Below are 17,344 nucleotides of genomic sequence, written 5' to 3' on the forward strand. Positions count from 1 at the left end.
ACATGGATTGAATGTGTCCATAGTGTAACCAGAATTTGTATGATGACCAAACGGAAAAACCCCAATTAAGTGCCAGGACTTATATTACGAGAAATTTTCTAGGACCTAGCTTTATAGCTCTACCGAAAACTGGCATCACTTTCGAGTTCTTCGGCCGATGAAGTGTTTTCTTGTTCTCCTACGCGTTTCGATGTTTTTCTTTTACATCTTCATCAGGGAGTCACGAAAACAAACATTAAAAAGTTATAAATAACTTAACATTGAGTAACAACGCAGTTTGTCTTGTTGGCGACACCAATGTTAGTCTAAATGCAAAATTTTTGCGAATTCTCTCCATTTGTCAATTCAGGAGTAGGCAACATTAAGAAACGATTCGCGCTTTTCGCGCTGTAACTCGGAAATGGTTGAGCCTGCGAAAAAATACTTCAGGCTGGACTTGTGAAGAATCCCATGATGTTCAAACTTCGTACGGAGCATAAAACGCGGTTAACCCCTAGGATGCGAGATATTTACGAAAAACTAAATTTTGCGACATTTGACCAGCTTTACAACCAAAAAAAAGCCTATACAAGTTTTGAGCTTCTTATCCCATATTCCCAACTGAAATCTTAATACAATGAGCTATAGATGACTCCATTAGGCATTCAATGAAGCAATAATGAAATATTTAAAAAAATTTATTTTGTATAGATAATTGAAATCAGTAAGCCCTTAATGTAGACCGATAATATAAAAAATTTCCAAAAAAAAAAAAACAACCGAGAGCCTGAAACAGCTAGAGGTCCCACTTTATACCCGTTCGTTAATGGAACATATGTGGTAGAAGTGGGATTCAAGGGGTTGTGTAGCGCAACCCTCTCAAGGTGTTGCCAGCGCAATATATAGCTTCTTCAACCCAATTGCCAACCTCACCTACCCGCAGGGAATCCTGTTTCATTAACAGACGAGGCTCTGGCGACACCAAGCTCCTCATGGAACTAGGGGGTGGGGAGGGAGGGATGGCCTGAAGGTTTAATGTGGCCATATAAATCGTTCCCGAGATGGTCGGGCAAATACCTCAATGGTGCTTTGTTACCGGAGCATACCGGATCTATATCCGGCAAAGGACCATCAACATCGATAACACTCTCCAAAGCCTTCGGGGAGTTTCTTTATCGTTAATATAACAACAACAACAAGGTGGTAGAAGTGGCGTGATCTGGCATTAGTTCTGAACATCCTTTTAACTAATCGCAATTTTTGCAGGGTTGTACTTATCATTGGAATGTTTGCATGGATTTGTAAATTCTAATGCGGTAAAATTGTGCAAAGTCCCAGTACAAAATCTTCAATGTTGTTGTTTCTCCTTTGTAGCTTTACATACAATTTACAAGCTAATCATGCAATTGCGATGTGTCTCAAGGAATTTATTGCTAATAGTTTATCTGGTTTTTTTATTTTTTAATTTTTTTGTTATTATTAATTGTTTGCATACAAAGGCATACTTGAGCTGATAGATAAAATGATCGTTATAGAGAATTATATTTGCGCATGAGTGCCTACGCCCAAGGATGGAGCGCTTAAATGGCTAGAAGGGGCGGGAAACGAGAGCGCGCTGATATTGTTGGCATTTAGATGTGATTGATCGCGATTAATAGAAATTTGCTTAAATGAATAATCATGTATATGAGTCTTTTTTTTATCGATAGCACGTGCGACCGTGCGTCCGTAGATCGATTTTTATTTCGCGCTGCTTTTGGGTTTTGGGCTAGAAACGATGCGAAAGCTGTGCCCCCTTTCTTTAGGGTTGAATCGCCCACAAACAATGATTCGGGGAGGGTTTGCAAGTGACTTTTTAAATAAAGAATATTTCAAATGGTTGAAACTTGATGTTTTTTCGATCGAATTTCCAACCAACTCAAAATCTTCTTAACGACTTAACTCGTACAATTAAAGGTTGATTGAGCTTATCTGCAGCAAACAAAAGAAAATGAGTATCTATCCGTGGTGTAACTAGTTTCAACCTCACTTAACTAAAACTATAACAGAATAATAACAACAACAATAGAAAACAAAACACTACAAAATAATTTGCTACCAATCGGCAGTGAAAATGACATTCAAGTACGATTAATCATTTTTTGTTGTTTTTGTTTATGCACTTGCCAATATGCACTTCAAACTGACAAGTCGTAATACATAATAAATTTGAGTAGAAATAAAAATTCCAATACTTGAAGTGTAGTTTAAATAGCAAAAGCTCTAGGCGCGTCAAATTTGAAATGATGTGCACTTAATGACTGGGTGTTGTGAATATTTGTGCATTGCGTTGTTAAACTTAGAAGATGATACAATCGGGCTTAAAGCGTGATGCGACTAAATTATTATGGGATGGAAATTAATTGGTGTCCCCGCGTGCTTGGCTTTGACGCTAAGTGATTTGTGAAATTGTTGTTTGTGTCATGCGTTTTTTGCCCGATTTGATTGACAACAGCGAATGCTAAGACTGGGTGGAAGAGGGAGGCAGAGAAGCAGTGTAACTAAAGAAAAAACATTGACATTCAGCACGTAAATTACTTATAATGTATAAATTTATGTGTAGGTCTATACTTAAGTGCATATAAAAATATATTTAAATATTTATTTTTATGGTCTTTAAGTACGGGGGGTGCTCATAAGCTTTTGGCTAGTCGCTATAATAACGTTGCAATGGAATTTTTACCAAAAACAAAAAAATGGGGTTTTATAAGCTATATACGAAAATTAAGCTCTTAAATATTTGATTAACTGCCCTTAAAAACTTTTCTATATATACATACATACTAACGCACATCTTTTTTGACCACATACCGAATTTTTTTAAATCATATTTTAATGATATATCGCCAAGTAATTGCTTTTTGTTCAAAGTCTAGCGAGTATATAAAAATAAAATAGTAAAATAATAAATCCCTTCGCCCGCTTTGGAACTTGTCTTTGCCGTTGCACTATGGGCCAGATAACTTCTGCTGTTATCAAAAATTCCAGGCACAATTGTAATGTGCTACTTTTACTCAAAATCGAAAAGTTTGCAATGATTTCTTATATGACATATATTAGAAGGTGGTTTGGCAAACACTCCGAGTGTATTTCTGCCATGAAAAGCTTCTCGGTGAAAACTCACCTTAAAATCTCTTCGGAGGTTATAGCGACTTGAATTTATTTACATTGTCATCCCTTGTCAAATTTAGTTTGGAGACATACCGGTTTCGGACGATAACCACGCCCACTTTTTCGATACCGAAAATTTAGAAAAATGGTAAGAACGAGATGATTCAAAAACTAATACCGCTAAGCTAATGAAATTTAGTAGGTGCGTTGGTTTTATGACGCAAAACATAAATTCCAAACAATTTTGGAATATGGGCGTGCCACACCTACATTTAGAAGAAAAAAATTTGGAAGTTTAACAAGCCGTAACTCAAAAGCCGTTAAAGATATTACATTTAAATTTGGCAGAGACACTATCCTTTCCAAATTATATAGACTGAGTGAAGATAATCAAAATCGGTTAAAGACCACGCCCACTTTTCCTAAACAAAGTTTGCAATAACTCTATGGTATTTAACTACATTTGAATGATATTCTACCACAGTGCTGGTATGGATGAGCTAAGAACAAAACTTAAACAAATTATGAAAGTGGGCGTAACCAGTCCCTTTTTTTGTTACTCTTTTCAAAATACTTTTAATGCCATAAGTCGAACAAAAATCTCCCAATCCGAACGAAATTTGGCATACACATTTCTTTCCTAGCTACAACTGTTCAAGTCCACTGCTGGGTATATAAAGTTCGGTTCCACCCGAGCTTACTCTTTCTTACTTGTTCTTTCTTATTCACCCTTATCGCGAGTTTTATTTTCACCCGAAATTATTCACAGTTTTTGTTCACCCTATCGCAAAGAGTGGCGAACAAATTTTTCATGTTCGAAAATGATTTCGCCTTATCGGCAACTCTTTGTTCGGGCGAAATGAACAGCGGGGAAAACTCAAATTTATTCACTTATATTTTACAGGCGAACGAAAGAAAATCAAAATGTGAGTAATTTTTTTTTGCATATTGATATTTTTATAATTGTATATACTTTTATTATTAGGACTAAATCAATAAATAATGCGCAATCAGAAATGCTACTTGAAAAAATGATGCAAAATCCCGAAATTACAAGAGGGTTTTCAAAAGAAAATCGGGAAAAAGTCTTGGACTTCTGGAAGCAGCTAAGTTTATGTTTAAATAGCCTTGGTCCACCCATTAAGAGTGAAGCTGAGTGGAAAAAAGTAAAACTCCTTTATTTCTAAGTATGTAAACTCAATTTTTTATGGCAACGTATCTTTTTCTAGGTATGGAATGACCAAAAAAGATATGTACGGAAGAAGGCGTCAAAAAATGCTATTTACGCGAGGGGGACAGGAGGCGGGCCCAAAAAAACACAAAAACTTTCGACTGCAGAAGAGGCAATATACCAACTGCTGGATTTAAAAGATTCCGTTGAAGGTATTCAAGACTCACATAGCTACGGAGTTCCTTCAAAAAAGGCCAAAATTAGTTCGCCAATAACAATAGTATCGAACATTGTACTATGCGACGGTCCTGGTTGTAGTAGCGATGACGTCCCTGGATATAGTACGGATTTGCCTACAAGCATGGCGGACAGCGAACCTGTTGATCTTGTTGCTGCTGAACGGGAATGTCCACCAAGCGATAGCAACACTCCCCAAGCGATAGCAACACTCAGTAGACCTAAGTCCAACAAAAAATTTACAAGCACAGAGTTAATTCGCAAGGAACTAGAGGAACTAGAGACTCAACAAGACCTATGTGGTAAATTGGGCGAAATTTTAGCAGAAATTAAACCAAATAACGATAGATTGTGCCGTACACTGAATCGTATGTGCGATCTAAAAGAAAAAAAATTAGTTGAATTGAAAAAGCATAACCTGAAAATGGAAAAGTTGCGAAAACGTGAAATTGAGGAGCAAATTGAATTTAATCGACGGGCGTTAGAGTTAAAAGAATTAAAAATTGAAATTCTAAAACGAAAAACCAAAGACTGAGTTTTAAATTATTTTAAATTTATTTTAAGCGAATTTTCAATGAATGAAATAGTTATTTATTTAGTTAAATATTTTCATTTTTATATATATGTATATAGTTTAGTGCAATGCGGTATTTGTGTTCCTTTTTTATTCCATGAAATGAAGTATTGATGTTTGATTTTTCTAGAAATAAGTTTGATAACAACGGTACCTTAATACTTTAAAATAAAAATAATGAATGAATTTGAATTAATATTTTTTATTTAAAGAGTGTTTGTGATTTCTGTACGAATACGCTGTCCTGCCACCATATAGGTACTGTTTTCTTGGCCAATATGTCGATTTTCTAATGTAGGATTCTCGTTCAAATATCCGTTATCATATGGCGTTGGCAAATTTGCTTCACTTTTGTAATGAATGCAAATGTTATGTAAAGCTGCGCAAACGTTAATTATTTTTATTGCCTTTGCAGGAGAATAATACAACTCTCTTGCACTTAAAATACATCTCCACCGATTTTTAAGAACACCATTTGTTCTTTCGATTATATTTCGACAACGCGTGTGAACTTCATTAAATTTTGCCTCAGGTGATCCACTTTCTGGAGTTCTGTATGGCGTAAGTAGCCAAGGCTCTAGAGGGTACCCAGCGTCACCTGAAAACTTGTTGATTTCAATTGCATTCGTTTCATTGGTTTTATGCTATTACCTAGTAGACGGACATTGCTGTGACTTTGCAAATAATTCTGTTCCATTTCTGATCTTAAGTCGCTTATGTTCCATATAAAGGCATCGTGGCAAACACCAGGGTGTGTAGCATCGATAGCACGAATTCTTAGATTGCTGTCACATACCTGAAAAAATATTTATGTATATAATTTATATTTTATTTTAGCTTTAGTTTTATGCACAGCACTCACCAGCATAACATTTAAACTGCATTTGCCTTTTATATTGTAAAATTGGTGAACGTTCTTGGAAGGGGTTGCTATGTTAACGTGTGTTCCATCAACACATCCTACAACTCCTGGTATTCCGAACTTTGCATAAAAATCGTGTGCAGTTTGACGTTGTTCTTCTAAAGTCGGCCAAGTTATCCATTGTGGACAAAGCAACGGTTGCAAAATGTTCAGCACCTCTGAAAGTACCTCACTGAAACAAGATTGGCTAAGACCCACCTCATGATCCTTTCCAACGCCTTTTTGATGTCCTCCCTCTGCGAAAAAACGAACACATGCGCTCAACTTTACAATTGGTGGTACTCCAAATTTTTGCTTCAATGGTGGCAAGGAGTTGATAAGAATATCTAGCAAATATTTGAATGCCGGCTTATTTAGCCTGTAATATTGTAGAAAACTAGTTGAAGAGAAGTTAATTTGTTATTCAAAAGTGCTGAAAATAGTAATTTTTAACTTACAGTGAGTCACTTAGCTCCAAAGGGTTAGAACTGTCCCTTAATTGCCTCCGAATCGCTTTCACATTTATGTTTTCCTCGCGCTCAATCAATACCAACCTAAGTGCAATACTAAACATTTTTTTATAAATTTTGTATCTCTATTTTTGCTGTATTTTAACGAAATATATGTTTGTTTACAAAATTTACGCAATTGCAAATAAATTATTTGTTCACTGCTAATTCACAATAGAGCATCAGCTGTTTCGAAGTGAACTTTTGTTCACCCGAAATTGCCGATAGGCGGAAAAATTTCACCCGAACAAAAGAAGTGAAGGCGAACACTTTTCCGCGTGAACTTCGCGATAAGGGTGATTTTCTTATATGCGAGAAGGTTACTCATACGACATGGCGCTCGCAGGCTTTTGATCAACTAATTTAAATACATATCTTAGACTTCATCGTTGTTGGAACATGTACTACCAACTTGTCTCGCTTCGAAGGTATTCATTTAACCTGTAGTGCGGAACTGTCGTTTTACGGGACTATCACCCATTTTCTTTGCAGGGTGAATATCGCATGAAATATGCCGGCATCAGTACAGAAATTTATACCGCAGCCAAAGCTTTCTTTCAGTGTACTGCTTTTAATTTTTTATTTATTCGCAATCCCATGAGGTTCTAGAAAGCTTGTAGTATGTATTTGCCAAGAGGACAGATTTATTTTTTAACAAAGATCTTGGTTTCTGACAGGGTTTTTCAGTTTGTTCGTAAAGCAAACTTTTAGTAGCACTTTTGGTGGACTCCCATGAGTAATATATGTATTTATGCAACTTTGAAGAAATGCTGAAAAATAGTGAAATCCGCTAAGATTGTCTGAATTTTTAGAATATATCGGCTGCCGGCTGAACTCGATTTTCCGGTTGCACAAAACGTTGATACTCTTCGTCAGTTTCTGTTTATCTTTGAGTTTCAGGCACGAAAGCAGCTTTGCTTACCCATAGTACATTGTTGTTGTACAATTGAAGATTACTCATTTGCTCAGTTATCTAAGCTTCGTCTGCTTGTGAATTATTAACTATTGATAATGCTTAAATTGCTGGTATAAATATTTACCCTAAAGTGTATAAAAATATATTCAAAATAAATTAATTCATCAAATTGTGTTGTGAGTTGGAATTTTGCACAATGATTGTGCGTTCCATGAATGACCACAGAAATCGTTAAATCCAATAATGAAAGAGTCTTAGGTGTTTTTTGGGATTGCTCATTCGAACATTTGTTTTGCTTCGAAATACTTAGAAAATTAAAAAAAAAAGGTCAAATAGTTTTGATGCGCCATCACAGCCACAAATAAACAAATTACTAACACTTTTTTCACTTTTAATTACTGCAAAAACATGTTAAGGCTTTAACAATGAAAAGGCGTTTAAAAACAAACAAACAACAAAACAGTCGAGAGAAGAAAAAACTTAAAAAAAAAAACAAGTAAGAAAGTCTAAGTTCGAGTGAAACCGAACTTAATATACCCAGCGGTGTACTTGAAACGTTATTGTTGTTTGCTTTATGTGGTTAATAGTGTTATAAGGCTGCGAAATAATACATATGTGGTTCTATTCTGAACTAATTTTCATTCAAAATAAGCAAAAAAGGATACAGAGGCTACCACTAATGAACTTGCCAAATTTAGTTCGGATTGGGAGAGTTTTGTTCGACTTTTGGCATGAAAAGTATTTTGGAAAGAGTAGCAAAAAAGGGGCTGGTTACGCCCATTTTCATAATTTGTTTAGGTTTTGTTCTTAGCTCTACCTTACCACTACTGTGGTAGAATATCAGCCAAATGTAGTTAAATACGATAGACTTATTGTAAACTTTGTTATGGTTATGCCTTTAGGAAAAATGGGCATGTGCTTTAACCGATTTTGTTTATCTTCACTCAGTCTATATAATTTGTCTCTGCCAAATTTCTAATATCTTTAACGGCTTTTGATAAACCGCTTGTTAAACTTCCAAACTTTCTCTTCAAAATGTGGGTGGTGCCACGCCCATATTCCTAAATTTTTTTCAATTTGCGTCATAAAACCAATCCACCTACCGAATTTTATTAGCTTAAGATTTTGCTCACTTTCAATACCAATCTATTCTGAGCCCAGGTAAGCCCGTATACCGAATTTTGTGAAGATATCACAATATTTTCTCAAGCTATCATGTTAACGGACGGATAGACAGACGGACATGGCTTAATCAAATTTTGTTTTGACTCTGATGATTTTGATATATGAAAGTTATACATATAGACTCGTTTCCTTTATACCTGTGCAACCAACCGTTATCCAACCAATCAAATTTATAATACCCTGTGTACAAGTACAGCCGGGTATAAAAATATACGATAACAAATAGCATGCGCTAAAATTAGTCATTGGAAAACAAAATCCGCAAATCCGCGCCGCACTTAAAGCGTTCAGGAGTCGCGACATTGGCTACCTTTTTTGTAATCAAAAATACAAACATACAAATTTAGAGATATGACCAAGTATTTAAAACTCTGTCTTATTTGTAACTACTTATTCTTGACATTTTTGGTGAACTGTCAGTGGAACAATGTCGAATAGTTGCATTAACTTCATATTTACAGCAGCGAACAGAAAAATAGCAATGGCAATTGATTTTTGAAAAGTGTGTGTTCGGATTTTCATGTAAAAAAAATTCATAAGGAAAAATTTAAAAAAATCCGAAAAAATGTAAAAAAATCAATAAAACTGCATACACAAAAAATTCAGAGAACTACAAATAAAAACTTCGAAATTATCTAAAATTATGAAATACAGATATACATGTGTATGGCTAAGATACAACTGTTCTAGAAGGCATGTTAGTGAAACGTCTAGACCTTAAGAGAAATATGCGAACGAGGTAACTGAGAGTATAAAGGTAGCGCAAGCTGAGGAATTAGTAAACAGTTTGATTTAAACACGCTATTCGTGAAGTATATGTGTACTAGTTCCAAAGTAGTCTCATAAAGACCATTTTGCAATACTGAATAGTGGAGTTATTTACTCGACAGTTCAGCGATTCGAACGTTAGCTGAAGGTGCATAATTATCAGAAATTCCCAAAAATTCGTTACAATAGTAAACGAAGAATTCTATTGACGATATGTGATAAACATTTTCACTGCTGTTTTTTTGTTCACTGCTGTGTTTATTCGCATATAAAACATTGATTGTAACAAACAAAATCAGTGCGAAATTCATTTTAAACAAATTTTACCGCAACAAAAGTAGTTTAAACTTATTGTAACTAAATTTTCCGCTTTGTGCTCACTAATGTCATTGATATCTTTTTTAATGTACGTATATAAAAATATACTAAAATTTGTACAAGGTTGGGGTTGCGCTCATAAAGCGCTCCAACTAAAAACTTAAGATTTATATCAAATTGACGGATAACCTTTTTATAAGAGCAAAAGAACCTGTTCTTACCTAACAATTGTTATCTAAATAGAGAACTTGTCTAGTCAACAATCTAATCAATAAATTAAAGATGATCAATATGGATTTAAACAACATTTGCGTAAACATATTTACATATATTTCAAATGAAATACAAGGCGCGATATATCTCCTTAGAGATTTAGGCCTAGCTTCTCTTCTAATTTGGGTCGTGTTCCTTTTAAAATTTTTCTATAAATTGGCGGGACGAGGCCATACAAATTTTAAGCCGATTCTAAACGGAATCTGCACGACAGATGAGTTTTTACTGAAAAGCATTTCATGGCAGAAATATACTCGGTGTGTTTGCCAAATCACGGCCGAGGGGCGAACCTATAACACATTTGTCATTACTCAATACAACGAGCAACAGCGTTGACTTAAAAATTAGTTTTGGTATCACACCGAAAATTGTGCAAGGTGCAACAATAAATCCCTAGCGTCGAGGCTATAATGGGAAAAGTAATATGTTATCTTGCCTCTTTTAAGAATTATATACAATAGTTCCGGTGCAAATGTATACACCAGAGCCAATAGGAATAAAAGTAAAATACTCTAGCCAATATATTTCTACGGCCATTTATTTATTTCAGCTGTCCATATAGGAGAATACATTCCCGATGTCATCTCGACCAAATGTGTAGGAAAGCTTAAAGATTCACTCTTTTGCAGCGAACAAGTGTTCAAACTTCCTATATCCTAGAATGTAACTCCCACCGAAAACTAGCACTTTTAAAATTCTCATGCAAGACTAATTAATAGTCTTCCAAGCAAATTATCAAAAGTAATAATGAATAATGAAACCGTGTTTGCCTTTCATGGGACCGAAAAAATATTCTTCGATAACTTATGAGGAAAGCGCAGAGATCAATCGGTTTGAAAGTTGTAGCTCTTAAACATGTATCTATCTAGCTAGGTTAGGTTGCATTCGTAGAACTGTGGGGACCTCAATATACTGATTGTTTCTGTAGAGTAACCAGGAGTTTGCTTGACGTTCAAACTGAAAGAAAATATCAAAAAACCCGGCCCTTTGTTTTAAAATAACTCCGCCCAAAACTAGATTAAGAACCTTATAAGAAATAAATCCTGTGTTCATAAGCAATAATCGCCCAAGTTCTATGTAAAATCCCCTATCCTTTTTAGACGACCATAGAATTAAGGTTACCCAGCCTAAAACTTGAACATCACGTTATGATAATTAAATTATAACGGCAAATTTATCGATTCAAAAATTATGGCATGCCATAAATCAAAGCAAACTTAATTTAATAACAAAAAATACAAAACGCAAATTCTGCATAACTTTCTTCATAAATTCCTTATTATATAACAAAAACCATTAGGTTTCAAAATAAGAACTTTACGATCCCATTTGTATGCATAACAGTATATGAGCACCCATAATCCCTACATAGATATATTCATTAAGAACTTATGTATGTGTGCATGCAAAGCTCAACAGTAAAAAGTTAAAAAAAAAAAGCAAACTTAGCTCGTCCCATCAGTTTTTAAAAGAGTTTACAAAGGAATTATCCAAATGTGATTCAACAACAAATAATAAATATGTATTTAAATATTTAGCTATAGAGAAGTAGAACGTTACCGAAAATCGATTATTGGATAATAAAAATACGTGAAAACGTGTTGTAAATAACGCGCAGATATATATATATTTACATATACCAACACTTAGAGAAATGGCTGTCTTTATTTGCGCTGAAAATTTAGTACACAAATTTCAGAAATTTGTTTCGTTTTTTTTTTTCAATTCCGTTTTTGTTGATTTACTTCATTATACTTCATTCTGAACGAATATCTTCAGAGTTATGAAACAAGTAAATCGCCCTCTCCTATCAAAGTTTAAAAAGGGCACAGACCAAGCACAGAAATGTCATTGAATTGAGACCAAACAAGCCACAGAGATTTCTTGAAATGATTAGAGACAGTTAGTGAATCAAGCCCAAACTTCCTATCAAATGGGATTAGCTGGCTTTCAAAATGTTTCTTAAAACTACCTTATCATTCAGAGTTAACAAGAGAGTGTATACTAGGCTGGGTCGATTTATTAACCGATATCACGCCATAGATTTTTCGATAGGATTTTCATTTGATTGTAAAATTTTCATGTATACCCTGTCCGACCCAAAAATGTCAAATTTTTATCGGTCATTTTTGGGTCGGACACGGTCGGAAAAGTACAGCACGACTCTATCTTGGGAGAACCTCGGCCCAAATCCTCTCGGAGGTATAACGGCCCTTGTTTTAATTAAATAAAATCGGCGTTTTAGACCAAGAAACATTTTAAAAAGGCTTGCAGAGCTCCCAACAATTACTTTTTTGAAAAACGCCAAACTCTAAAGTCGACACATTTTTGTTGAGATAAGCGTTTTTGGTTAAAATTATAAAGAAGTTACTTTTGTGGTTTTACTTACAAACTAGAGTACCCACCAAACTTTTTTCTGCCCGAAAATCGGTTTGCCTACATTTAAAAAGTGAGCCTCGCTTCCTCTCTTCGCTTGTTATCGCATTCTCTTCTATTTTAACTTCCATTGTTCTTCTTATTCTTGTCCATCCCTTATTCCATTTATGTCCATTAAACTACAAAACCGGTTCTACGTTCACACTCTCATACCGAGTTCCACTCCCACTTTCACTCCCTTTCTCAGTCCCACTCCCACAAACACTCTATCCCACTCCCAGTTCGACTCTCACTACCACTCTCTCCCCAAAAATTTTCTCATATATGGCATCAATATACCAAATATTTAATACCTGCTTCACCTGTCCGTCCGATTTCTATATTTTTGTTTTATAAACCACTATCAAAACTACACATGTACATATATGAAACTAAAGCAGGTACCATTTTCAAATTCGCTGTCATTTTTATATATAAAACTAGAAGACCCGGCAGACGTTGTCCTGCCCTAAATTTGGCCTATCTGCATACATTTTAATAAGCTTTTTCCGTCTGACTCTGCCCTCCCCCCTCTTCACTTTTTCCTAATCCTTTTATTCACTCCTCCCTCCGTCTGTTTCGCTTCATCTATCTCCATCTTCGTCTCATTCTATCTCTTTCTCAATCTCCTCTCTTTTCTCTTCTCTCAATTTCTTCTCATTCTTCTGCATCCCTTATTGCCTGTCCCAGAGGGTAGTACCTCTAAATCGCGGGCCCCCTCAGAAACTCCCCACCCTCTCGGCGGGTCTGGTGATGTGCTATACTTGATATCATTCGCTATAATATTTGTTATTGATAAGCACGTTTTTTAATTAAACACCAACAAATTACAAGGAAGTATATCCGCACCCCTGAAAATGAGAGTGCCGGTGCGTATACGTAACATTTTATTATTACGTACAAAAAAATAAAAAAATTTGCAATAAAATAATATTGCGACTATAAACTGAGATATAACCTATCCTATATTTCAAGTTAGATCAAACTACACACGGAGTGCAAAACAAATTCAAAATCGGTTCAGTAGTATAGGAGTCCATTGGCCCCAAACATAGTGGCACGTGATTTTTATATGTTAAGATATAGACAATTTAGATAATTTTCCTTCCAGTAAACGGAGGCATTTGTCTATTGTAGCAAAAAAAAAAAAATGTTGTATCTTGTGGCCTATCCCTTCCACATTTTTCATGTAGATGCGTTTAACACAAGTTTATGCATTCCAATAACATCGCCACAATCAACCAAGATGTTGCGTTTGTAAATATGAAGCAACTTCAGACTTGGCAATTGAAGTTTATTATGCCTTGCCCATTCACATACAAAATTTCGTGAAGCACTGTTGTAAACATTCTCTCTATACAACAAAAATACTTTCTAACATATTTTGTGTCGTGTTCGATTGTTATATTGCAGTTTTTAATTGTGAAAAATGTTAGAAAATTTATCAACCAGTGGGAAAAATAATTTCACTTGCAAAGTGTACTTCAATTGCCAAGTCTGAAGTTCCTTCATATTTACAAACGCAACATCTTGGTTGATTGTGGCGATGTTATTGGAATGCATAAGCTTGTGTGAAACGCATCTATATGAAAAATGCCATTGTGTCATCGCCTTTAGCCGAAGCAAATGTCAAATTCTTCTTCTTATGATTTGCTTGGAACAAAATTGGGGAGTTGGCTACTTTCCAATATCAGATGGCGCCAGTGTCGCTCATTCTACCATTCCATAAAAATACGTGCAATCTACTCATAATGCAGAAGCTTGTTTTTAACTCATCTATGTATATGAAAAAGTGCTTATGTGTCGGGGCTTTAATATTCTTTATCTTAATTTGTATGGCTATGGCTTTTCGTATAACTCTCCCGTACCCACCCTAATGAGCAAGTCCTCTTGGATCTGATTGTGAAAACACATTCTGGGATCACTTCTCGAAAACTTGCAATACATTTTTCTCTGAGTGTAGAAGAGCTTTAGATTCCATTGTAAGAACAGCACTTGTGGCGATAATGTTTTTTGTATTCAATATTTTACACACTTCATAACAAGTCACACATACATACATACATCGTAATACAATTCCGTTTACTTAACCATATTGAGCAAACAGAAAGACTAAAGGCAAATACAGTAGCAGTTAATGTACATGAACCATAGTAATAATTACAACAATAAAAGTGCGATACACAACAATGGCGGTTAAGTGGCACGCATAATTAAGGTGCCCGGCCCATATGAGGAGTTTAGCCGCACTGAACCTAAAAATATGCGACTGTTTTTTTTTTTTTTGTTTTTTACCATTTATCATGTACATTATTATTTGCGCATTATTGTTGTTGTAATTACATTTTGTAAGTGTGTATGTGTACGTGAGGCTGGCTTTATTGTTCCGCCACATCGCGCCGCACCGCAAAGCCTATTTTTTGGCTGCGCTGGGTGTCTATGAGGCCAGCTGGCGGACAAGTTCTTTGTTGTTGTTGGTTAAGTGCTAAATAATGTGCAAGCCGGCAAGTCAATGAACTTTTGCCATTTAGACGAATATTTGTCTATAAGAAAGTTTGTTTTATGTCTTTTTTTTGCGCCGCTGAAGATGGCGCGCAATTAATTGGCTGCGAATATTTTTTTGTTACTAATCGTAATTATTATGGTTTTTAAACAATTTTCAGCGCTTCATATATTAAACTGTAATTTATTTATTTTTTTTTTGTTTATATCACTAATACCTATTTAATTCATTCAATAGTTTTTCCATGCCCTTACCTTTATGTGCCTTTTCTGTTTAATTATAAATTATGGCGCTGGATATTTTTTATTTAGACAATTTGTTCTGGTTTTTCTTTCGTTCCGTCTGCTATCTGCAATGCAAAGAGAAATTGCAATAAATATTTCAAGTAACCGTACTTTGCTGTATTAAATTGTTTTATGGTTTTTTTCACATAATCACAACATGATTAAAAAGTAGTAAATAAATAAGTATTTTGTTGTTAACTTTAAATTCTTGGACATTTTTTATTTTCATATGTTAAGTATTTTTTATTATACCGTTATTCGGCATAAATCTATATGGGCCCCACAAAAGTATTTACAATAGCTAATCAAACGAAATTGATAAATTTTATTGTACTCACTCGAGATCTCTACAGTTCTTAAAAGAATAATAAAAATATAAGAAATTTGAGGCGTAAAAGAAGGCCATTTGGTTCAGTGTAGCCTATATATAGAAATAAATAACTTTTCTTATATTCGAAAAAGGTAAGGTACAGCGATATCTTGTCTCCTTTAAGAACTAAGAAAAGCTAAGCTGGGGGCTAGTTCTTTTCCAAAAAAGGTTCGGTTATGTTAGGTTGAACTGGCTTTTCCATGTGGACCTCGCATATACTGAATGAGTCGTTAGTAGTTTGCACAACGACCAAACTGAAAAACCATATCAGAATCCAGGACCTATGTTATAAAATAACTCCGCTGTCTCCACAAATGCTAGATGCTTTCTAGGACCTATGCCACTTGCTACTCCTAGATCTGATAGCTGTGTCACTTCCTATAGCTGGTGTCTTAGCCTTGCGAGCGCAAAGCACGAGCGCACAATGTGCTCGATCGTTTCCTCCTCGTACTTCCATCATTGAAAAGCCTTATTTAAAAGCATGTGACTACAGAAAGCAGTGTCCAGTCAGAATACCCATCATGAGCTTACAGTCCCCTCCCAGCTCTCGCCCTCTTCTAATCTGGCCAAAATTTCGAAGTAAACTCCTCAATTTAAATGATTTCGGCCATCATGAGCTATCTTTTAAAAGTTAGTTAGGCTTTTCTATCTTACAAGGTCCAATTTAGTAATATTTTAATATACAAGGTATAAACTCGAACTCTGAATTGTACAATCTCAACTGTTCGAAGATAGCGTCAGTATCAAATACTTTAGTGCTATCGTAACAAATGATAAGGAAAAACCCTTTAGAGGGCATACGAGAGCGCTGTTTGCTTTGTTTATTTACACGACGCAAATGAAAAGTTGGCATCGAGACGAGCACTTGGCATAAGAACAAATTTTTTTGATCACATTCGAGTGTGGAAATTTAACAGCTCATTCAGTAACAACAACTACTTTAGTAGTATGAGATCATCAGAAGAACAAAGGACAATCCCTTCTCCCTTTTCCAAGAAATGTGTGGATTTATTTTGTATACAACTACAGGCGCATATATGCTGGATCTATGCAAGCAGTAGAACTTTAAGCCTAGTCTAAAACTGGGGTGCAAACTCTGTAGCTAGGATGATTTTGCAGCGCAATTTTACTGCAATGAGCGCTGACCCTCAATTTCAAGAACTTTCTTGCATTTGGTAAGAGAGGAAAGAGGGAGATCTCCATTAAGTTGGGAGAGACAACTGGAACATTCTTTATCTGGCTTAATATTCCCAATTGACGTTCGCTATCGAGAACCAGGCTTCGAAATTTAAACAATTTATGGAAATTCTTGATTTTCCGCAGATGTGGCTTAGCTTTAGATTTGATCGCCAATAATATGTAGAAAAGCTAAGCAATTTCAGTCCTCCAGTTTTTTCAACACTTCTACCATTTACCCAACAAACATCCAAAAAATATTTCCCCAGCCGTCGAGAAATATGTAGTTCTCAAGGTGGTATTCAACAACTTTCCCCAACCTTAGTGAAAATTTGAAAAATTTATAGTTGATATCCCGAACTGGATATCGAGTTGCCGTGATGTTGAATGCAAAAATGTTCTCCAAGGTGGCAATACCAAGGCCAACAACTGTTTATTGTGCAGGAATAAAGAAGTTTGTAGCATTAACAAAGTTTTATAAATTAAAACAGTTTTGGAATCTTACATTAGAATCCAATTAGATAATCACACTTGAGTATAAGTTGAGAACTATCTTTTCTCTAACTTGAGAGACAACATTTTTTGCCAAATAAAAATAGACTTTTTGTTGAGAAC

The 17,344-nt window shown here is 35.2% G+C and overlaps 3 protein-coding genes across 14 annotated transcripts in view; 1 reads left to right on the forward strand and 2 right to left on the reverse strand.

Moving 5' to 3' along the window:
- LOC137248391 (uncharacterized) overlaps positions 1-17,344 on the reverse strand; it is a 130,773-nt gene that overhangs the window by 6,191 nt on the left and 107,238 nt on the right. For all 11 annotated transcript variants that reach the window (XM_067779323.1, XM_067779324.1, XM_067779328.1 and 8 more), the window contains one exon: positions 15,154-15,248. The gene's annotated coding sequence lies outside the window, so the exon portion shown is untranslated. The remainder of the gene's footprint in view (positions 1-15,153; positions 15,249-17,344) is intronic.
- LOC137248398 (uncharacterized) lies at positions 3,905-5,291 on the forward strand. Of its 2 annotated transcripts, XM_067779338.1 has the most exons (3): positions 3,905-4,055; positions 4,144-4,295; positions 4,359-5,291. In XM_067779338.1, the coding sequence occupies exons 2-3, from the start codon at positions 4,146-4,148 to the stop codon at positions 5,070-5,072; spliced, it is 864 nt and encodes a 287-aa protein (XP_067635439.1). In that variant the 5' UTR covers positions 3,905-4,055; positions 4,144-4,145; the 3' UTR covers positions 5,073-5,291. The 2 variants fall into 2 exon arrangements, with proteins under 2 accessions (XP_067635439.1, XP_067635441.1); XM_067779340.1 differs by having other exon boundaries at positions 3,905-4,295.
- Positions 5,188-6,543, reverse strand: LOC137248400 (putative nuclease HARBI1). Its single transcript, XM_067779343.1, has 4 exons — positions 6,471-6,543; positions 5,974-6,409; positions 5,763-5,907; positions 5,188-5,709 (listed from the first exon to the last, which is right to left on the reverse strand). The coding sequence occupies exons 2-4, from the start codon at positions 5,977-5,979 to the stop codon at positions 5,318-5,320; spliced, it is 543 nt and encodes a 180-aa protein (XP_067635444.1). The 5' UTR covers positions 5,980-6,409; positions 6,471-6,543; the 3' UTR covers positions 5,188-5,317.

This window comes from Eurosta solidaginis, chromosome 4, assembly GCF_040869045.1.
Source record: "Eurosta solidaginis isolate ZX-2024a chromosome 4, ASM4086904v1, whole genome shotgun sequence".
Lineage (NCBI taxonomy): Eukaryota > Metazoa > Arthropoda > Insecta > Diptera > Tephritidae > Eurosta > Eurosta solidaginis.